Here is a 24,289-nt window from a genome sequence, read left to right on the forward strand (position 1 = left end):
GGGCAAGGCTTGGGAATGACAGGCAGCCCCAAAGAAAACTTCACAAATCACCTTCTAGTCAGAGCTCACCTTAAAAGATCCATTTGCAGACATTTAAATTTTACTTGTAAATATTTAGGATTAAATCCTGCTTTCATTGGTCTCCCATTGAGATTTTTACCAATAACTTAATAAGAGACCATGCTCCAGGGATATGAATTACAGATAGAATTACACTTTTAAAATGGTATTTCTGACTGTTTCATAAGATCTCCATATATATCACACTGTCCTTGGAATGCTATCTTGACAGTTTATATGCAGAACATCCTCTGCAAGCATTTAAAAACAACAGTTTAAACATCCAGATAATATTTTCAGGGAAAGTAACAGATCTGTTTTATAACAGCATGTTTTAAAAAACATTCAGATGATTTAAGGAAAAGCTGAATCCTCCATCTTAAATTTCTGTCATGAAATGGGTTCAAGATTAACAACTTCTATACCTTTCTTTCACTTTGTTATTAGTTTTCCAATATTTTTTTTCATCTAGATTACCCTCTATTATTTAGTTATAACTTCCTCCATAATTGCAATCAATGAATAGTAATCACTTAATAAACATATCCTGACAGGTCTATTTTTGCACTGGGAAAAGATTAATTTTCTTTATCACCACTCCAGTAAGCAATTTCTTTTCTTACCTGAAGTAGCAAAGTGAACCGAAGTTCTGCTCTGCTTCAAAAAGCAGCTGAGGAAGACCAGATTCCCTTCACTTTTATATTATTTGGATATAGATTTATCAAAATCTGAGTAACTTGGAAGATGCATGCATTTTTATTTGCATTGATTCTTACACATAATTCTATTGCACACAGGCAAAAGCTGCCTTGCACAAACACTGTGCTAACACTGAGCTTACCCTGCTGTTCTGGGAGGATTTTCTGAGTGCTTTTCTTGAACCAGGTAAAACAGAGAAAAAAAATGCATTTCTATTAAAACTTTTGAGCTTACATACTCAATAAGGAAATGGCAAGGAGTGTGCATTCTGTCAAGCATCTATTAATGCCTCATTTGATATTAAATAGGATAAAATATCCTGAATGAACTTGGATACCTGCAGGTTACTATGATGATTTCTTTTCCACTGCCATGTAAATACAGCACAAAGAAACTGGTAAAGAAACACAAACAACAGAAAATGGTTTTTATGTAGAAATCTCCTTTTCTTCCTCACAGATCAATTTGTTCTAAGTGGACTTGGACTAAAGTCACAGGAATCCAAGCAAGTTTTTCTGCTGAGTTCATTTCACAGTAGGTGTAGCAAAAATGGAAAATCAGAGTTGATAACCTCTCCTACAGGATTTGCATTTCCTGCCTTAGAACAAACACCCTGTGCCATTTTCAGGTACCTTCCAGAAAGGACTAATTTGTGGCATCTTTTTAGGCAGACACTTCTCCGTAATTCTGACATTAAATGGTCTGTCAAACTTTCAGCTGAAACATAAAGGCAGTACTCTGACACTGAGTTTCTGTAAAATTTAAGTGCACTTTTGTTCTTCACACCAACATTTAAAACATCTTGAGCAGCTCATCATTGTACCAAAGCATCAATTCACTCTAAGCACAAATTTTCCAGTGGTAACTTCTAGAAATTTCGTACCAATACTGACAAAAATCCCTTTTACCATCCTTTTCCTCTAAACTCTGTGTTTCAGCTCCCTGTAACATGAACCAGTGAGGGTCACACTGAGCTGTCCCTCTGAACTAAATTCCATTCCTGGCATCAGCCTTTGTGCTTTTGTAAATGGCCTCAGGACATAACCATGTGAAAATTCTTACTGATACAGGCCTGTCACAAGAATCTCTGTCTGCATGCAACAGACAACTTCTGACTGCACAAACTTCATCCATGATAACTAGAAGGGCATACCTGAATTTTTTGCACTAAGTCTCATCTTTGCCACAGGCAGGACCACATTAAGTTTCAAGGAAATCTGTGTAATACACACCAAACAAAAAAAGCTTACGCATATTTTAATCACTTTAGAAGTATCACCCTTCCTCTGGAAAGAATTGATTATACACATCAGTAATTAGGAAGATATCTAGTTCAAAGCTCTGAAAATTAGGTTTAAAATCTCACTTCAGAGTTCACTAGTTCAGCTTGCAGTTTTCAGCCTACTTTGAGATCTTGGTAAAAGGCATCTTTTTGTCTGCACAGTAATGAAGACTTTACATACACTAATTACTTCTAAACATCGGCACATTACTAAGAGATTATAAAGCAAAACAAATTTTGTGCAAAACATCAACTTCTGAAATAAGCAATTATTACAGAATTTAATGAAAAAATTATATACTAGGCATTTTGTAAAGATCTGGGAAGAACTTTGAAAACAAAATGCCTGGATTAATCTAGCAGAGGTACGTTGATATGATGGAAGTCTGAAAGCAATTATGAAAAAACACTCTGCATCTGTGCTGGTCACAAAGTGTTCAGTCATAAAAGCTTTGATTTAAATCATATTAGCACAGTGAGGAGGAAGCATGCAGCACCACAACATCAAAGGATATGCCCTGAAAATATGTATCCTTTTTTTTTAAATCTCTCCAAAAGGAGTATACTTTTAGTTTCCAACTCCTGTGTGTTGGAAATGGTTTGTATATCCAAAGAGAAATCAGAGGGGAATGAAAAAGAAAAACAGCTTGAGGGATGCAAGAATCTCACCATACATTTAAGTAAAGAAATAACAATTCACTTGTAATAGGACTGTCCCATTAGGGTCCCTGACTGCCATGAAAATCTCAAGTGACCTACTCTTTTCTTTCTCAAATTCACCACCTTAAGATAATGAAAACAACATGACTCTGGATTTGGACTCATCAGATTTCTTCTAAGGCATACTTCACAGTGCTCCAAAAATTCTCCGGAGAAAAGCACACTTGCCAGAACCTCACAGTCTCAGTAGAAGGGATACTCTTGTTCCAGATAAATCTGCTCAGACTTCTCAGAAGGGATGTGATCACTGAGAATTTCCCATTTTTGATTATAGCTCAGAGAAAATAACAATTTTCTTCTTTGAGTAAATTTTCAAAACAATCCAAATAGAGTACCTGACTCCTTGTAGAGACAAAATAAAGAACTTCACTTAGGAACAATTAATTCCTCTTTCAAGTAAATTTTCAAGCATGGTAATTGAGAGGATAGAACATCATTGCTTTGTGTAAGGATGACCTTTTTGAACTTCCCAGGCTGGCAGAGCCCAGCTGAGACTGTGATGCTGATGCTGCAGTGAGCTGCAGGCTCTCAGGGAAGGGGCTCATGGGCTGGCACTGTCTCCATGCAAACAGCAGGGCCACTGTCCCAGCACAGCAGGGGAGAATGCCAGGGAGCTGCTCCTTACCAGCAGGAACACACATTCCCCAGCACTGACCCCTGCTCTGGGTGCTGTTGGGGGGCAGTGTTTCACATGTGATGTTCAACAGCAGGAGAGCACAGACTGGGAAACTGAAAAAGAGGCCATTCACACAAAGGAATGCTTAGTTAGGTTTGAAAATCATTCAGGTTCAGATGATACTGAGATATCCTCCATAGTACCAAATGTTCTATTTGTTGATATCACACATGGTACCATTTTTTCCATCATTACTTACTAATGTGGAATTTGTTGTTGAGTTGATTTTGTATTTTTTTTCCCTATAAAAATAAAAAAATCTATAAAAATAATTGTTACTGATTTGAAATTATTCTGAGAGTCCACCTGCATTTCCCCCAACACATTTTGAGTCAGGGTTGATAGCTGAGAGCACCTGGGTCCTTAAGGGAACAGCCCATTACAGTCCACGACAGTAACTATGTCTCTACGATTTATGAAAAGAAAGCAATATGTGCCTGTTTCGGTGCCTGTCGTTTGCCTACCAATGGTGCAGTGCTCCCCATTCCAGCCCTCTCTGCATTCACACTTCCCATCTTTACAAGTCCCGTGCTCGGTGCAGCGGGGGTGGCACACACGCTGGTCACAGCCCGCTCCCGTCCAGCCCTCCTCGCAGCGACAGGCCCCGCCGATGCACACGCCGTGCGTGCCACAGTCCACCGAGCACACTTCTAGGAGAGAGAACAGCAGTCACAGCCAGCCCCGGGCCAAGCGAGCACCACAGCAGCACCTCTGCTCAGAACCACACTCACTAAAGCTGGCCTGCTCACATGCTGATGAAAGCCGGCATTTAATTTTTGTTTAAAAGCAAAATAAATTAAAAGACGCTTTGATACCTTTAAGGTTTTTCAAATGCTTTTACATTTTTATCTTTGCTAATATAAATGCCTTTATATTTTTTTAATATAAATGCCTTTATATGTCAGAACCCAGGAAATTCCTCTGACTGTCCTGGATGGCTCGAGCCCCTGTCAGAGGGCTCAGAGACCTTGGCAAAGAGCCCAAGATGCCTGTGACTTTGATCTTGACCCATTACCAACCTTATAGGAGGATTTATAAGCCACAAAAGTTTAAGTAGAATGATAGTTAGATTGTCACAGGGTGAAAAGTAGAATTTTGGGGTTTTTAGACTGGGGGCTCGGAGTGCCAATATGGAGGAATTTGGGTGTACCCTGTTCTTCCTAGCCTCCATCTTCTGGGTGAGATGTTGGCACTTTTGGATTAGTTTAAGGTAGAAACTCACTGTCTAACATAGGTGATAGGTATTAGGAAATTATGGTAAATAATGTACACATAGTTTTTAGTATAAAAAGGCAACACAGCCCTGAGGGTGGTCAGTGTGCTTTAACCAAACCTGCCAGACAGACCTCAGTGGGTCAGAGAAAGAATGTAGTAGATAAGAAATAATAAACAACCTTGAGAACAAGAACAGAAGAATCCTGACTCCTTCTTCGACTGCTGGGCTGGGAAAAAGAGACTTGTACATATCTCAGAGTCACTCTGACCAGCAGATATTCTGAGATTTATATTTTAGATTTTTTAAATATAAATGCCTTTATATTTTTCAAATCCTGTACTGCATTGGTACATAACTCTAAACTCCATGTAAAGTGTAGCTGCTGTCTACACATTCAGGTCAGATGAAACAATCCCTCTAGACCTGAAACTCAAAGATGCTTTACAGCCTCAGGCCATGAAAAGTATAAACAAAAGTGAATTGGTGGGGAGCAAACTGGGGGAATATGACTTCATTACCTGAAGCTGTAACCCCTGATATGTACAAGGACCTAACTTAAAATTGTCTGAAAAACTCATGACTATTGTCCATCCTGGGTGTAGTCCCTCTCAGAGGATTTTGACTGCCCAAGGTGCATCCATAGAAGGTCTTTAATATTAATAAATACCCAGTTCATTCTCTTAACCTTGTCTAGCCTCTGTTCTAGGTAGGCACTCCAAGGTATCAGTTTAAAAAAATTTGCTAATGTGCACTGGACAGAGCTGCAGAGCTGCATCCTCCACGCAGACACAAACATGTCAGAGGTGCTGTCCCCAACAGCAAAGGAGGTGAGCAGGTGGCTCTGCTCTACTCAAACCTCGGGTGATTTTAACAGATAACAATTTGCTAAGAATTGAGACTGAAACTCACCTAAAACTCATTTGGCAGAGAATGGCAGCAATTCAGGGTCATTTAGAATGATGGGTAAAAGTCACTTTCCATGGAGAGATTTTGTATTCCTATTACTAACATGTTCAGTTATCTGGTGTCTCACTCCAAAAATTCTACTGCTCTCTGCCAGCTGAAGTTTCAGATAGGCAGAAGGGTCTTTTGCCCCACACATCACCAAAGAAAGTGGCAGCAAAACTCTCATTCCTGAATTTTTCTGACTGCCTATCCATAAAGCAGAAAACATATCTTGATATTCATGTCACTGGTAGGGTATTCCAGCTGATTAACCTTAGGAAATAACTGAATAACTGTGAAAAATGTAAATATTTGTCTCCATTTGTCTCCAGTGTTTTGAGACACTTGGTTTTGACCTACAGCACCATCTCAAGGTTCAGTGGAAAATGTAAAAACAAAATTCCCTGTATTTTTTTCCCCAGAAATAGAAACATTGGGACATTTTCATTTACAGTTGGGAAACAGAAGTACACTTATGTAACTTCTTCAGTCTAAAAGAGAACCAGTGTTAGAACAAAACACAAACGCCTAACCAAATTCAGAATGTCATGAAAATATATATAGAAGTATATCCACAGTTCTTCCCAACAAAATTAAACGAGCCCAATCACCTAACAAAGACAACTTTCTTGATTATTACCGCATTTCAACCTCACCATAGGTATTAACCTTTGAACAAAACAACAACATGACTGCAAAATGAGGGAAAAAAACGTTTTTCTTACTGTGGATGCCATGGGACAGAGAGAGAGAAAGGGCCATGGGACAGAGGGAGAGAAAGGGCCATGGGACAGAGAGAGAGGAACGGCCAAGGGACAGAGGGAGAGAGAAAGGGCCATGGGACAGAGGGAGAGAAAGGGCCATGGGACAGAGGGAGAGAGAAAGGGCCATGGGACAGAGGGAGAGAGAAAGGGCCATGGGACAGAGAGAAAGAGAAAGGGCCATGGGACAGAGGGAGAGGAACAGCCAAGGGACAGAGAGAGAGGAACGGCCAAGGGACAGAGAGAGAAAGAGCAAGCATTTCTCACAGTGGCTTGTGAGAATTTTTAGAGAGTTGTAAGGATGTGATAACTTGTTAAGTATAAACAATTGGCAGGTGGTGTTTTTCTACTTTGTCTTTCTGCTCTTCTCAAGGATGGTGTATGAGCAAGGTGTTTTTGTTAACTAGCCAATCAAACAGAATGTATCGTATCGCTCTATAAAAACTGCACGGTTCTTTCGAATAAAGCCTTCTTTGCTCTTTCTGCAGTACTGCCTCCCTCCTGCGCCATTCTCGGTGCCAGAGTGAGATCTTACCAACGGAGCAGTCGGGGCCCATCCAGTTGGGGTCGCAGGTGCAGAGCCCCGTGTCGGGCAGGTAGGAGCCGTGGCCGCTGCACTGCTCGGGGCACTGCGCGCGCGGCAGCTCGCAGCTCGCGCCGCCCCAGCCCGGGCTGCACAGGCACTCCCCGTTCACACACACCCCGTGGTTGGAGCACGTCGGGTCCAAGCAGTCCACTGCAGGGGGAAACAAAAAACGTGTGCAGAAGGGTCACTTCACATCAGGGGGTGTTTGGAAAATGTGCTCTGGAAAGTCTGGACAGGGTGATAAATAGAGCAAACTGAGGGAGCTGTCCAAGTCATATTAATACCTGGTCTGAGAATGGGAAAGTGAGTAATTTACATTATATATTAAATAAATCAAACAGGGTTTGACTGTGCAATGACAGTTTACTGCAGGAATGCTGTGGTGGAGAAGCATAAAGACTTAAAAATAGCACTTAAATATATATATATATAGTCAGAGTTCCACACATAAACCTGGAGACATTTCTTCTGAAACACATTGAAGCTCCAATGACTCATGTACTGTATTTCAAGTACAAAATAAGTTAATAATTTTCACTTTTAAAGGATTTTTTTATTTGGAGTATCTTTATAAAAACTGCTATTATTACTATTAAGATGTTACAGCATTGTTTGAACATTAAGACAGCCACTTCCAGTACACAGAAGTCAGAATGTCAGTGGCTTTCAGCTTCATTTAGACTCTTAATCATTCAGGCACTTCTGAATGTCTGATCCATGGTCCATTAGTATCTGAGCTGTGAAACTGAGAGCCCTGGTTTCTTCAACACATATTCTAAACCAGGAGATTGTTTCTCTTAAAGAAGTAAAACCAGATACAGATATGGATTTCAACCCAGAAACAACAAAGTGAAAATAGTTATGATGGAAAATGATGCAATGGAATTTCAGTTGCTATTTCAGTCCTATAAAGGAATGTTACAAGCTGTCTTTCAAATGAACTTTATCAGTAATATTATGAGTTTCCAAATTTTTATCTTATATAATGAATCTGTATAACAATACTGTGCTTTACTGCCAATACCCACGTGGAGGCTTTACCGAGTACCTTTTGCTGTGGAATTGAAGGTCAAGGTCAAATTCATGTCTTAAATAACTTGAATTCATCTCATGACTGGTATATATTAGCTCACAACAGCAGACCAAGAATGATTTGCGTTCTCTCCTCCTGCTCCAGGAAGATCTGAGTTTATAATGAAAGTGATTTATCTCTCATCTTTTCCAAACTGATCCTTCTAAATTAAGGCAGAGACATTTTCACTCCACCTGATGTGAACAATACTTGATCTTTCAAATCTCAACTTTTCTATAAACATAGAGCCCTGTCAAACTATTTTATTTAGTTGTAGAACATTTAAAGCAAGTATATAGATTAGATACAGGCAGAGGATTGAGACAGGTGCATTTAGAGAAGCAATAAAATGAGTTATCAGAATACAATAGTATAGAATTCAGAATACAGTAGTACAGGAAGAAATGACTGTAAAATTTCTTACAAGATTTTCATTTTAATGATGACATTGGCTATCATTTTGGGTTTGCTTTTCCTTTTCTTCTTTCAGATTTATAGCTGAGTTAATTGGACATGAAGATATTATAATGCAATTTCATATTTATAGGTAAACCAAGATTGGTTTGTGGTTCACCTCAAAGCTGATAAATTCATAAACTGTTTTAAATTACACAGAGTACTTGCTCCTCTATGATTACTCCTTCTTTGTGCTTAGCCAGTTATAACCTGCCTGAAGTTTACAATGCATCCAAAGAGAAAATTTTGTACAACTGCTGTTGAACTCAACGGACACAGAGCTGTGATAAAACACTCTGACTGAATAAAGAAGTAAAGTACACAAAAACTTAGGTCAATCTACTTTAAAGATGAAGGTCACTTTCCTCCTACATTTGGTCTGTTCTGGGTTTTTTTAGGATATATATTTTAATAGAAAATGTAGAAGGGTACTACGTGTATAACATCGTTATAGGACAGCTAACTTTAGGAGATAATGATAACTCATAATGTACTCTCCTTGTCAGGAATGTATCATCTTCCTTCTCAAATGAAAGCACTAATGAAAGGAATGTGGAGCATATGAAAAACACCACCTTCTGCTACATAAATTAACTGTCTTCCCTCTATCCTGAATTACAGTGCTCATGCAGCTTTGATTTATTTCTACAGAATGAGCCTATCAATGCCCTAAGCCCCCAATTTCCCTTGTTTTACAGGATAACACACTAAACACCTTTGTCCTTTGTTCCAGACAAATGTGCTTTACAGCTGTTTTGTTCTATCATCTGGGTAAGTAGCAGCTTTCAAAGTTTAAACTGAGGAGAGTTTTTACTCTGAGCTCCAATCTTGTTCTATTTTAATACATACTCAGAGTTATCATCTCAGGCCAGATCCTCGCTGCTGAAATTAGCATAATGTGATTACCTGCAACAGAACTGCACTGACTTGTGTTGCAGAGGTGCTGGCCCTGAGGTGTAGCAGGGTTTACAATGGTATTTAACCAGGATTTATCCACGGACCCTCTTTGGTGTTTAAACAAAGGAGAATGCACCTTAGCAAGTATGTTAGGCTTGGAACTCACAGCCCCCTGGCAGCTCAGATCATTAGAGCTCATTTAGTATTGGGCCCTCTGTAGATTTGACAAAAAAAGGTACTGAAAGCAATTTATATCCTTAAGGACAAAAAGGAGGTCAAGGAGTTTTTCAAACAATATGTACCATGAAGTCCCCAAAGAGCCATGAATTGCACTTATGAAGTTAAATGTCATTGAAAAATGACTCAACCAGGAAAGTGACAAGAAAACCACCCTTAACTTAACCTAATTTGGCAATTTCACTTGTGTCCCCCCACAAAGTAGACTGAATGAAGCCTGACAAATACCCCACTTCATCTTCTGTGCAAATTTGTTAATAGAAAAACAGTGTTTATGCTGCAAAAATTGTGCATCAAAAATATTGATTTTGGCGTCACTTTCATTTCAGGTAAATTGTTTGAACAATATAACCATGATGAATATCAGAAATAAAAAGCTATTGGGAAGAAAAAAAAAAACGCTGACCCACTTATTCTAATTCAATATCCTAGTTGGGAAATGGCAAATGAATCAACCTTTGCCATTCCTTTTGGAAGTTCAAATCAATAGAGGAGATTTCATATATTATATAGAAATACAGAAATATTATTTCTATCATTCTACCATTAAAAGTGTAAAATTTCTATTAATGCAAAAACTTTAACTAAGACTAGATGATTAATTAGACAGACACCACTTCATAGTGTACCCTTTCTCCCACAGCACTTGAATTAATGAGAGAAATATGTACAAAAGAAATGGAATTTTAGAGTAGAAACATGGTGGTTGATTTTTATTTATTTGCAAATTAATTCATCGACTTATTTATTGCCCAATCATATATGCAAAAGGCTGCTTTAACCTTTCTTGTCATGTTATTGGCCCCTTCCAAGTTTGTAATCAATACCTCCTGCCTTTGTAATTCATTTATCTTTTTAGGAAGAAACGCATCCTTCCAAGCACAGTGTTGATTAAATAATGTATATCCTTTCATCTCACACAGCCATTCACCTCCCAAAAAGCTCTGTTGACTGACAGATTTGTTGTGCTCCCAATTTTGGCTGGAGTTAACCCAATACCTTTGTAAAAAGGCCTGCACTGGCTTTTTCTAGAAAGTTCTCTGGAGCTGCTGATGTCTCTGCTTCACCCTTCCATTCACCTGAGGATAAAATGGATTAAGCACTACAGGAGCCTATTGCTCTTACAGGAGTTTGGGGATCCAAGGCAGATAGATCCATGGGGATCCATGGCCCAGACAGAACACAGCCATTCTAGAGAACTGAAAGCAGAGAGAGAATTCCATGCAAGTACCTGGAAATTACAATCAAAGTGAGGGAGGAATGGCTTGCAAGGTAAAATTTCCTGAATTAAATGAAACAAAGATCATTTTAGGCTATCTACCATAATCTCTCTAATAACATAAGCATTTATACAACAACAGAAAATACGATGAAATTTATAAAACTTAATGAGACCAAGCAAACAGTTGCAGTTAGTATCAGAAAGAGAGGTTCTGCAGTCCTGGGGAATGGATTGGGTGCTGTAGAGCATGAGGAAGACAGTCTTTTCCATTTTGATTTTCATGAGAACGATAGCAAGGCATTTCAGATAATTTTTGAAAATCTAGTATCACACACTCAGGGTGAACTGAGAACTATAAATTCTAAGGGGGGAAAAAAGATATTACAGCATTTTCTGGGTATAGTTTAAAACACAATCCATTAAAAACAATGTAAAAACTCTTGGCTTCAACTGAATTCTGGAGAAAAGCTCTAACAACCAGTGTTGAGAGGATTTAGTGGAAGAAGGTGACAGGAATGAACTGAACAAACAACTGCAGTCCCACCAGTGAGGATCCTTGGTTTGTTTGTTTTTTTCCTTTTACCACAAGTTCACTCAGGCTAATTCCACATCTTCTCCTAAAGGTGATGACAATAAAACCCTTAGTGGTTTGTTTATCTACAGTTTTCTTCCCTTTGTTTTCTGATAGGGGAGACAGCTGTTCACTATAGGGTAAAATGAAAATTGATACACACAGTATCAATACAGCTCTGCAACCCATCAGAATAATCCAGAGAGACTCCTCAGACCTAGCAGCATGATATCCAAGCCCTATCACTTCAGTACTCAAGCTGCTTCTCTGTTTGAAGGATTAATAAAACCTGGAGCACAGTAATATATTTTAAAAAGAAAAGGAGTCCAATTTACATTGTGCATTCTAACAGAAAACAGCCATTATTGAGCTTAATCTATGACCCCATTCTGCATGGGTTATTTTAAAAAATTTGTTCGTTCTTCATACTCAAGGAATTGGACACTGAATCTGAAAAGCTTTTCTGCATTAAAGGACAGTTATTGTTCATGTGTGCCATCTACCTTTGCTTAATCCCATATGATTGCAGCCAACAGGAGCAATTTGCCCCTCATTAAGTCTGTAAGTAGCATGGATATCCAAGTCTTTCAAATATTTTTCATCAGTTTCTGTCTTAATAGTGATTGATATGTGCTTTGTGTGAAGCTGAAGCTATACAATTTTGTCTACCACTGCTCCTTTTTCCTCTGCATTTCGCATCTAAATTGTTCAGTAAACATAATCCATAAGAAAAGATTTTTCTTTGCTCTTCAACAAAGGAATTATTCAGGTTTACTTGTGGCAGACACTCTTAATACTGCAAAGCAATGTATACAGAAGGCCTGAAGTTTGGTCTGAACTCTGATAGATCAGTAAGATTGTGGTGGACTACGTTTTTACCCTCTTTTACCTGCTACAGCAGTTTTATGCTTAGATTTTTATTCCATTCTTTCCCTTTTCCCTAGCCATTAAATAGCTCCCAAACCCAGAAAACAAACTAACAACAGAGAAAATAAATATCCTACCTTCCTCACAGTTTTCTCCTTTATAGCCCACAGAACAGACACAGTTGCCCTCGATGCAGGAGCCATGACCTCCACATGAGGGGTCAATGCACTGGCTGATGGGCACATCACATTCTGGACCTTTCCAGCCACTGTAGCACAAGCAGGTGCCTTTGGAGTACTGACCATTGCCACTGCACAGAACGGGGCAGGCAGCTGGAAAACGGAAGGAAAGAAAAACAACACACAGGGTCATGCATGTAGTTGTGTAAAAGTGCACTAAAAATCCACTATCACACACACTCAAATATGTTCAGTTACTGGGGAAAAAAAATTGAGATAATTCGTAGTGGTTCAGTTCTTCATTTCCCAAACAAATAATTTGATTGCTCTTTAATAAAGCACATATGTGTTGGGCATTCTGAGACTACAACTCCTATTCTTTGGAGAATACTGATAATGTTTGGGATAACTAATAGGGTACTGTGAATAGATTTGAGTTTGACATTACTCTGCTTTTTTTCTCTAGGTAACATCCAATTTTCACAGATAGAACACAAAACATTCAGTCCCCACAACAGCTTATTATATGGCATCTTTCATTTACCGTAACACTTCTTTAATGTCATGTCCCCAAACTTTTTTAGACCCTTTGGTTTTCAGTAAGAATCTTGAACACAAGAATGACACAAGCTTTCAGCTACTACAAATGCACCTTGGCACCACTATCCCTGCTGAGCCCTGTTTCCCTGAATGCCAGTGACAGCTTTTACCCTGTGTGTACTGGCAAGAAAGCACCATTAACCCTTACCCCTCACTACTGTGTTATTAAGGGGGTAAGACTTTCTCAGCAAATATTCATTTATGCAAATAAAGTGAAGCTATGAATAATAAAAGTAGTCAGTAGGTCTTGGGTGCCAGGAATCAGATGTTGTACATATGCAGAGCAATGGAAAGAAACAAGTGGTTAATTAAAACCCAGGTGCATATAAATGTTTCCCTAAGTCATATTCACTTCTGTGTGCCCATGTCTCCCTTGGGAACATGGCAATCTGTGAACTTCTGGGCCTGTCAAAGACTGGCTGTGTGGTCACTAGCCAGAGAAATGGAAAAAAACCCCAGAGAAATAACAGAAAAATGGGAGTAATGAAGTGAGTCTTTAAGAAAAGCTTGGAGCACTTTTGTGCTCTTCTCTCTGATGCAGTTTGATAAAGACAGAAAAGTATTTCCCCGTCTTTTCCCTCTTCAAAGTAATTAGAAATGAACACCCGGTGTTACAGTGCCAAAAATATACTCTAAAGTTACTATTAATCATTAAAAGGTCCTAATGCCTTCTTGGCTTCTATTATCCCTTTAACCCCAATGATCAAGAAGAACCCAAGTAATTGATTTCCTACAAAGAAATGTGCAATGGTCCAGTTATTCAACTTCTCCATTGTTCAGCCCTGCAATCCTTATTAATCTTAGCTGTCCCACTGATCTGCTGCAAAAACACATTTCAGGACAGATTTTTTTTTTGTGAATTTTCTTATTTGATAGGTGAAAAAATTGATCAGAAAAAATAAAATTCAGATTTTCAACCTGAAAAGTTAGCTAAAATTTAGAGTGCTGAGAATTATTTCAAATAAAACTACAGATTAATGGGCTGCATGTCATATAATATGTATAATATTTTTGGCCTATTTTTCTTTTACATAGAACAATTTCAAAGTCAGTATGCTGAAGTCTGGGGGTTGCTACTGCTCCTATGTCTTAGATCCATATTATCCATCCCTTGGTAGCAAGAGAACTTCATTCTACTTCATTCCTGGTGTTCTCACTTACTTTAAGTTTTGTCCAGATGTTTTCATATGCGAAAATGAACAGAAATTTGAGTAAAATATAATTTCCATCAGCAACTGTACGTGTAGCAGGAGGGATTACAAGTGACCTCACCCCTGGTAGTTCACAGCTGTACTAATTACCAGAGAAGAAGAACAGCCTTGCCCTTAATGGGTCACAGCTGTGATTACTAAAGAGAAGTGTGATAGAAGGGGTGGGCTGGCTGGTCGGGGAGAGCCTGGGGGTAGAGGAGCCCTGAGGAAGAAGGAAAGATCCAGAGAGACACAAAGAAGAAGGAAACAAGGAAGAGAGTTGCTGCTGCAAAGACCTGTCTGGGTCTGATGGAGTCAGAGCTGCTGCTGGAGCCTGCAGTCACAGTTGAGCCTCTGTGGTCAGAGGCAGCAAGGAAACACTGCAGTCACATTCCAGCAGAACAGCCAGCAGTCAGGGGCTGTCAGAGGAGCCAAAAGCAGCAGCTTGCTGTGGTCAGAGTCAGGGTGGCTAAGCTGTAAAGGAGAATAAACTGGGACACTTTTCATGCTGTTAAATGAGAGTCTGTGTCTTGGCTCATTTCTACCCTAATGAGAGGTCTGCTGCAACAAGCAACATTTTCATTTCAGATGTGATATATGTTCACAAGTGCTTTACTGAGTTCACTGAAAAAGTTGATGATAAATTTCTGCTGGTTTCTGAGCTAAGTTTACTCAGCCAGCTGTGCTGAAATACCACAAACTGTCCTCACACTGCACTCCAGGACAGTCTATCCTACATCTTTTTGCACCTCAGCATCAAACACCTTTCCATGATATACCACACACTGAACTAACAGCAACTTGAATGCTGCATGACTATTCCTTCTGGCTGCATGCTCCCCTGAGGAGCCTGGCTCAGCTCCCAGCACAGCCTTTCTGATCAGGTGTGCAGCTCCTGCAAGTCACCAGGGCAGCCAGAAAGAAAGGGACCCACCCAGCACCACTGCCACTTTTTGGCCACGAAGATCTGGGGGCACAATTCCTTTGTCCATAACTCTCCATTTCACTGCAATTTAAAGGCTTGTTTTGGGCTGACACTGATACATGTTCTCAAATAAGAAAGGTAATAATTCCTGTCCTGCTCTCTTTGCACGGTGTAGAGGATTTTGGGCAAGTGATCAGAAGGGAGCCTGGCCTGAAGACCTGGAGTGATCATGAATGTCGAGTTTCTTGGTGTCATCTTGCATACCCTGGTCTTTTAACTGGAACTCACTTTAACACAAAAAAATCTCTCTAGGACAAGGCTCTGGTATGGAGTGGTTAAGCCTGCAGTCCCTTTGGTGAAGTCCACCACAGAAGGAAGTAAATGTTGCTGGATGCAAATTCTCTCCATGTTTCCATGGCACTGCAGAGACTCAGAGCTGTCATTGCTGATGGTTTCTCAGTGTGCATTCCCCAACTGCACTAGGACACACTTGCTGAGCCCACCCAGCTCCTCACCACACTGTGATAAAGCTGCATGGAAAGAAGAGGTCCCAGGAAGGCTAAATGAATCCGTGGGCATTAGGCAGTTTCTTTGGACAATCTAATAGGTATTAGGCAGTTTCTTTGGAGAAACCACATTTGTTCAAGTAGTTATAAGGACAAAAATTTAAAGCTGATCACAAGCTGGATGCAAGTGAGGAACAGCTCTTCTTGTTTTGTTGTTTTACAGATCAACATGCGAATCAACTCCTGAAATGATTTCTATTCTGCAAACCTCTCCTCTAGCATGAAAACTCAAATAAAGACAATAACTCTATTTAAACAGCACACTACCTTGAAAGAGGGACTAAGCAGAAACAAACAATTGTAAAAATAAGAAAGAGAAAACCATAACAACAGGAAACATCCAAGCTACTCAACTATGACCAGTCTAGACCTAGCTAGAGAGGTCTGGACCTGTAATTCTGTGCCAGACACCTGCTGTAAGATCACTCCTCTGCTTGCTTTGTCCCCAAGTCTCATTAAGCAATGGGTAACTGCAGTCCAGCTAAAGGTGATGGGTATCTGCTATTTGGAACTTGTCTGTGGGGAAACCATTCTTGGCTCCTGCTTTTGACCTGGATTTGCATGGTTCAGCTTCTGGGATTCCAGAGCCTGGCATTGCAGAAGAAAGGTTACTGGATGGTGCTGGCTCTTGGGCTGAAGAGTTTTTTAATGTTCCCTGACTCTGCTATGGTGCTTCAGGAATTTAAGAAAAGCTGAAAGCCATGTCACAGCTTTTCATTCCTCTCTTCATGTATCTATCAGGTCAAAGGTCTTGCTGTGGTTCATGGATCTGTTCAGTCCTTGTGCAGCTTGTCTGTAAGCTGAACAGCAATCTGCCCTCAGGGGTCTGCCAGGGCAGTCACAGTGCCAGTGACACCAGAACTGACTCTGGACAAACAAGAGAATCTGTCACTTAACCTTAGGGATGATGTGGATACAGCTAAGATTAAGGCACTTGCAACTTAAAGCCACAGTTTAAACTACAACCCTCTACTGGAGTTATTGTGCAAACTATAGGAATATCACTTTGAGAATAAGAAAAATGAAAGATTCTGGGACAGATTTTAGCATTTCTGAGACTACCATGTCACTAAGATTGCAGGAGAAACATGTAAGCAAGAATTCAAGAAGGTCCAGGTTATTACAAGAAGCTGGCTTGTCACTGCTGTAATGAATAGCTCCTCATGACTGTTTTTGCTATGGGTTTATAGTCTGTCCTGTGTGAGGAAGAGAGAATCAAGCTGCTTTTCTATAGAGAACAGGAGCAGGTAGCCTAAAAAGAGTTCTGCTATGCCTATTTCCTAGATCATATTGCTGCAGGATGAGACCCAAACCATTCTACCCTCATTTTACATCCTGGCAGCTTCAGCTGATGCACAAACTCCTCAATAATATTCTGGATTTCTTGTTATCTAGGACTGTTTGTGTTTCCCCATGGGAAGCTCCTGGTCCAGGACAGAACTGATTGCTCAAAGTCTGATGAAGCAATGTGGAGGAAAGTGGTTTATGTAAAGGAACAACCAAGCTCCATCTAATTTCTGTGGAGAGAGTGATTGCATGTCTTACACCAGCACTGGCAAAAGGTGGACAGAGATCTTCAGGAGTAGTCATGGCAACACTCAGGCAACTTAGGCCCAAAGGTATATGTCCTGAGTGAGGTCTGGATGAGCACAACAGCTATTAACCTTTAATGTTCTTTGGTTATGGGATTATGCCCTTTACTTGTATTTGAGCAAAATCAGACTAAATTTTTAACATGGGGCTCAGCTGATGAACAGACACTGTACAGACCCCTGAGTCCTGCACGCATTTGAGAACATTGATGCAGCAGGAAAGAGAAGCCAAACATCCCCCTAAAAGTTCTCTCTCTAAAGGATGTTTTGGAGTAATGTTCATATTCCCTGAGGCATGAGGAAAGGTGATTTGGTAACAGCCTGTTACACACAGATGAGGAGCAGAGATGGCCAGGGGATAATGCCCAAAGAGTCTGGCACCAAAAGGCACCAGCTTTTGTGTCCCAGCTGCAGTCTGGGCACACACTCCTTGCACCCCCCTCCAGTGTCCACACACACATACTCACCAGAGCAGTTCTTCTAGAGCATGGCAAGAAACCAGCAAAGGATGTCTGAGGAGACAAACACTTGGAGGCTGTTGAAGAATTGGATTAGTTACACAGCTGCTGGGCTGAGAGGCTTTCCCCTGCCACTTGAAGCTCCAAACAGGATGGGAAGGCAGAGCTCTGGCTGGGTTTCTCTTGCTGTAGAGCAAACATTACCCTGGCGCAGAGGGAGTCCTGTACCGCTAGGATCTAGGCTGTCAGTTCTCTACTGCAGACTTTTTTCAGTTCCTCCTCGTAAAACAGACAAATTGGTATATTTCTCTTGAAAATTATTTGGGTCTCTGGGCACAAATATATGCAGACTGGAAGGGTTTTTGAATTTGCATCTACAAAGCTTCCCTGTCGTGGACCAGGTCAAAAGCAATGCCCTTATATTATTCTTATTTTGCAAGCAGCTCAGCTTTTCATTCAAAAGTAAATTTTAAAACACGGCAGAGGAAGAATATAATTTTTGGTCCCATCTAATTTTTTAATGTATCACAGAATTTTTTGGTGAGATGCCCATGACAAAACTGCAGCAAGTTCTGGGTAAGGGTCAGAGTGGTTATATCCATAATGCTTGCAAGCCCCAATCTTGCAAAGAAACCACATTTTCCTTACCACAAGCTGGAGTGCAAAAAAGATGAGCTTGGCTGTTTGTTCACCACATAAATAGTATGGAAAATCAGGACTGAGGGTTCAAGTACGACCTTAAGACTGAAGTAAAAGAGCACTTGGAAATTATCTACAGTGCCTGAGTACTGCTGACTGTTCCATTAAACAGTTTTAACAAGATTAATTGACAAGTTAAAACTCATGGAAGAACATTCTGTGATTGATCATAGAATTTCAACAAATTCATGGAATGGAAATCTGCACAGGCTACTGAACACAAAGAGGCTTGGTCTGTTGTAGAAAGTCCCAGCACACACTACCTCTGGAACCAGAAGAATTTAATGGAGAAGCAAGAAAGACAAATAAAACTTTTACTCTCCCTCAGCTATCTGCTGTATGTCACCATCACAGCTGAAACCCTGGGTGAAATGGAATTTTGGTCTCAGCCATTACAGCTTTCCTTCCCTCTAAACAAACAAACACATTCAGAAAAAAAGCATTCTGAAGAGACACTATTTATACTCCTACGTAAAATATGCTCTGTCCTTGTTGAACTGTACAGAATTTTGCCACACCTAAGAAAAATATTTATTTTTATCTGTAGATGCTCCTGTTTAGGAGGAGGAAGTAAATTTCAGTCACAAAAATTCACTGAACTGACTTGGGCAGCCTTGCTATGCTCTTTGGACATGGAATTGCACAAATTCCTTATTATATAAAGGAGTGGGTAATGCAAGCACACTTGCATAATGAAACAGAAGTTGTCTTTTTTTTGCACTGACCATCAGGAATTGAATTGAAGACAGATGTAGGTCAAACTTCTTAGCATTGAGCCCTACCAGGGACCCTTCTGGGTGCAGTTCCTCTAGGGGATAATTAATTCAGACTCTGTAATACCTCACACTTGGACTTCCTTTTAGCAGAGATTAGGCTGCTACTGCCGAGAGATTATGCACACGATTTTGCCAACATATAAAGAAGATGGATTCCAGTTTTTGACAGTCTAATCTGAAGCCTATAAATGCACTCCAGGTCAGCTCCAAACTGGAGCACAAAATAGAGGAAAGAGCCAAGACAAATGTTGTGTACAACTGCCTGGTTCCTAATGTGATAGATGAGAGCAGAGTCACACTGTACTGGCACTTTTCTCTTTTTGGTCTTTATGCTGGTGATCCATATGCAGCATTTAGACTACACATATTAATTTCTCTTCAATGGACAGATTAGATTAATAAGTAAAGCAGATGAAGATCTGTTTTACAGATGCAAGAGTTGAATCCTACAACTGTCAACCAAAGCCCCAAATAAGTTTAGATTCACTGCAAAAGTTACAATCAAATTCCCATTCTCCTAAAATGAAGTCATACCTATTTATGTATGAACAATCTTAATCTAAATGGCCTAAAATCAACAAAATCACTATACCCAAAGGAATCAAAAGCATTTGCATTTTAGAACAACAGCCCAGTTATTAAAAAAATTAATTGCTGTCAACCTGATTGAAAATGTTGGCTCCAGACTTTGCATTAATATTATAAACAAAAAAGTATTGAGACATCCCTTGTTTTATTATACATCCCACATTACACCAAATATTTGCCCTTAATTATCATATCCCTTGTTACACCAAGTATTTGCCCACAGACATTTCTAAAAAATTAGAAGACATAAAAATCTATTAGTTGTAGTCTGAAAATACAATGGTTTTGTTTGACACGTCCCTTCATATTTTCTGTTTAAACCTATTTCAATCAGTTGGCAGCATATTTCACTACTTGTCTGCAAACTATTACTTTTTACTGAAGTTTATTTGAGGATATGAAAATCTGAAATAACTTCTAAGACCACTTCATGGTTTATGTTGTTTCTCTTTTACTAGTTTGCAGTAATTTTATGCTACTTGCCTTGGGAGAAGCTGCTCCACCCTAGCAAAATCATGCCCAAGAAAAACATTCTGGAATGGGAAACTGAATGAATCCTAGACTCTGTTCTCTCACCTGCTCTTTGTGCCCCACAAATGTGCTATTTGCACAGTCAGGAAGAATGACGTTTGACTAGTCTGGTGCTCTTCAGAGATCACTAAATTCACTAACTCCCATCAGGCTGAAATCTTCTTAAGAACAGTGACAATTAGAAAGATCTACAAAGTCTTTTTTAGGTTGCTCTAAGAGCTTGTGCTCTTCCAAGCAGAAATCATCTAGAAATTCACCCAGAGGCAGGAGAACGAACAACTGTGAACAACTGTCACTGGCATGAGGTGTTTAGCAGTTACTCCATGAAATGCTTTGACTGCAGAACACAGAACTAATTTAAATGGTTTAACAGCAGTGCTGCTCTGCCCTGGCTGGCACCAGGTCAGCATCAAGAGGAAAAGCCTCTCCCAGCAGCCAAGCTCTGCTCTCCCTACCTCAGGTGCCCAACACCAGAACCACCAAGCTTTGCCAAAATGCACATTAGCAGGCGAGGAGGAAACCCACAGAAGAATTTCCAGAAGGACAAAAAACCCATCAGGTGTGTCAAACCTCTGACATTCAGAAACCATTTGGGGAAAGCAGCACACGCTGACTTAAGCACTAAAGTATGGATGCTTTAATTAATCCGGGGTGAATTTAATTGCTTTAGTTAAGTGGAAATCGGGTTAAAAATGATGCAGAGCATGCTGGGGTGTGTTAAAAACATGACATATGAGTTGGATGAATCGATAAATTAAAACTGCACAGATGTTTTAATTAAACCCAGGAAACTTAACGAAGATCACTAGAGACTTTTAAGCCTATGATTAATTCAATTCATTTAAAATACCTGTAGAGATATGGGGATGCCTCCATTTTGGGAGTTATAGAAGTTCTCAATCGATAAGTACTTAAGCTGCTCTACAAAAAAAATGGGATGATTTTTATAGAAGTGACTGGACAGCATTAACTGCACAATTAATATTTACATTCTTCTGAACTCTCAGCAAACTTTTGCTTTGGCCCAAATTTATCACAAATGTCATATTTTTTCTCATGCCTTCAGTGTGAGCCTATCCATCAAAAAGAAAACACTTGCTGCTCCCTCCTCTACCATTGCACAAAGTACCTGTTTCCATTAGATAATTGCTTAGCTTAACAACTGTTACAAAAAAATCTATCTAAGAAATACAAATGTGTCTTCCCATAGCAGCACCAATGTCCAGAAATGGAACAATTTTTTAAAACAGTCTCTCTGAGGTTGCTCAGTTGGTACAAGTAAATTTTACTTGATTATTTAACCTTATAATATTTTCAGTGACAATAACACTGCAGTACATAAGAATAAGGAAATAAAAACTAAGCCAATATCAAATACCTCAGAACTATTTTAATGGTGGATTGAGAGGACTGAAGCCCCATTACTGCTTTTGTGAAGATGAGCTTAGACAATCTCACTAACCACCAAAAAAGATCTTAGATAAAGATATTGGAGCGCTTCAGGGGGAGGGAGGGAAGGAGGCCACTGTTCCGTCTCCCTGGAGAAGGCACAGCTGCACATAAAAAAAAAGAATTTCAAGTGGCATAAAACAAACTACAAATTGGAGATGGAAACAAAAGAGGACATTTGAATGTAATGACACTGGATAAATCAGTTAGCTGCGCCAGGACTTTATCCTGTCGGTACATTCTGGATTCAACTCTTGGTCAGCCTGGTTGTTTCTTTCTCCACCATGGCAGAAGCTCTGCCACTGTTGCTGCCTGTGCTAAGGGAAGAGTGCAGTTCCCCACACAGTACAGAAGGTGATTTGCAGCCAACCCAGATCAGGTCCTGCCTCTCTGCTGCACCCTTAAAGAGCAGCACAGTTCAATCTCTCTTTCACACGCATCAATGCATTCAAGGGAATGGAAGTTCCCTTGCTGTGGTTCTGACTCACCACAGAAGAATAAGACTGATCAGTTTGCCACAAATTTTATGCCTTTGAAAAGGAAGGAAAAAACCCAAAGCAACCAAACCAACTCTTTTTCTGTGAGTAACACAGAATCAGAGCTGTGAAATTCCTGCTTTAGATAAAAGCAGTGAAGGTGCTACAAGACCACGCAGAGAAACAAGTTTTACTTCCTACCAACAGATGGGAACCAGCAGATGTTGAAATCAGCTACTGTCATAGACAGGCATGTAGATATTCATTCCTATGTTTTGATAACTTCATCACCAGGAAAACTGTGGAGGAAGGCAGAACTAAACTATTTCAGAGTTTTCAGCTGCTATCTCAGTGGAAAGAGTCAGTGAGGAGTCACAGAGACGATGCCTGAAAAAAGCAGCAGCGAGATGATGCTCACAAACAGCAGCAGTAAGGACAAACATCAAAAACCAGAAATTCCCTTCCAAACATAAGTGTTGTGATCCATAACAGAAAAGCACTAACTGCACAAAATCACTTATGTTTCTAGAAAAAGGAACAAAAATAGTGAAATATTTCTTCCAATATTTTTGGTAAGTTTTACACCATTCCTAGTGAATGGTGTAAAAATTATTGCTCCTGTGGTCGTGGCTTGGCTGTGGCTAAACAGCAGTGCAATAGATGCAGGACTGCACCCACAGCCTGCAGCATTCAGGGTATTTAAAATGCAGGCTGGTTTGGTTTCAGTTCAGTTACTATTATTTGCCTTGTTAAATCTACCAGAAAAGTTAAATCATAACATGTTTAACTGCACAGTTCCACAGTAGCTGCAGATATTTAAACATTTTTCTACGTTTGAATTAGAGATTTTTTTGTTTGTTTGAGAAAGAGAAGGGGGATGACAGTTAACGGAATTTAATCTTACTGAAGTAAGAACTAAATATAGAAAATGTCTAAATTACAGTTTTGAATCCAGATATAGTGTAGGTGTGAAAAAAGTCATGCATGCTGAAATCTGAGACTGTGATTCAGGGCTGTTTCTGTTATTCAGGGATGGCAAATGTCTAAGGATGTCTGCCAACAGCTGTATTTCTATAATGTGATTTACAATACTACTTAATCATAGTCACTTCAATGACATTTACCATCATCACGAGGACTCCAAGAAGATCCCAACACAACTGCCAGGACGAACCCTTAGAACTTAATGAAATAAACAAACACCAGTACAATTCCAGGGAGACAAAGCAAAGTAAAACCAAAATGTAGATTGCAATACAATTAGATAAGCTAACTAATTAAGCAGAAAAACAAACTACAAGGCATACAGCACAGCGAGCACAATTCAGCTCAGCAGAGCAGAGTGGGAACAGAGAAATTCTTGTCCACCAATGGAAGTATTATGAAGGGAAAAAAGCTTTTTGACTTGCCTGAACTAAGCTGCACAATGGTTTTTGTCCTGCATGTATTTATATGGATGTCCACTTCCTTGCTGCACTCAGAACCTTTTGAAATATTCTATTTATTGGAACTCCATTGAAACAGAAGATATTTGTGCAAACAGATGTGTTTGTGCTGCATATGTTTAAGAAGGGAAGAAAGAGAAGTAACTGATAACACAGCAGTCTTCAAAGCAGCTGTGAGAGATCAAATTAATGTACCCAGTTTTTATTAAGCATGAAAATATTACATAATGCTGTTGAAGAAAAATCCATTAAGAAGATTTTACTGTGTTCCCATGTGCTTTCCATCTTGGACACAAGCAAAGCAAACTTTCTTATAATACTAAGCCAATAAAATTCGGTTCCAGCTCAGCTACAGTATTTACTGCCTGTGGCTCTCTTTAGTCCCTGAGTTTCTCCAGGTGGGGTAGTGAATGATCACACAAAAATACCCAAGTGTTTGCTGAAATCAGAGAATTATAATTCCTTACATGTTCACTTTCCACCTATCATAGTTTGCCCATCACTGGCATCAGTGACTTCTGTCAATTATTTTCTTCTTCCTTCATTAC

General features: G+C 39.7%; 1 protein-coding gene across 11 annotated transcripts in view; it reads right to left on the bottom strand.

The window, feature by feature from the left end:
* Nucleotides 1–24,289, bottom strand: part of TENM2 (teneurin transmembrane protein 2) — a 334,262-nt gene that overhangs the window by 72,564 nt on the left and 237,409 nt on the right. For 7 of the 11 annotated variants that reach the window (XM_030957242.1, XM_030957244.1, XM_030957243.1 and 4 more), the window contains 3 exons: nucleotides 12,405–12,599; nucleotides 6,895–7,095; nucleotides 3,875–4,087 (listed from right to left, as the gene is read on the bottom strand). In XM_030957242.1, the coding sequence (XP_030813102.1) occupies nucleotides 3,875–4,087; nucleotides 6,895–7,095; nucleotides 12,405–12,599 (609 nt within the window). The remainder of the gene's footprint in view (nucleotides 1–3,874; nucleotides 4,088–6,894; nucleotides 7,096–12,404; nucleotides 12,600–24,289) is intronic. The other 4 variants (XM_030957241.1, XM_030957238.1, XM_030957236.1 and 1 more) reach the window with 3 other exon arrangements.

This window comes from Camarhynchus parvulus, chromosome 13 (genome assembly GCF_901933205.1).
Source record: "Camarhynchus parvulus chromosome 13, STF_HiC, whole genome shotgun sequence".
NCBI classification, from domain to species: Eukaryota; Metazoa; Chordata; class Aves; order Passeriformes; family Thraupidae; genus Camarhynchus; species Camarhynchus parvulus.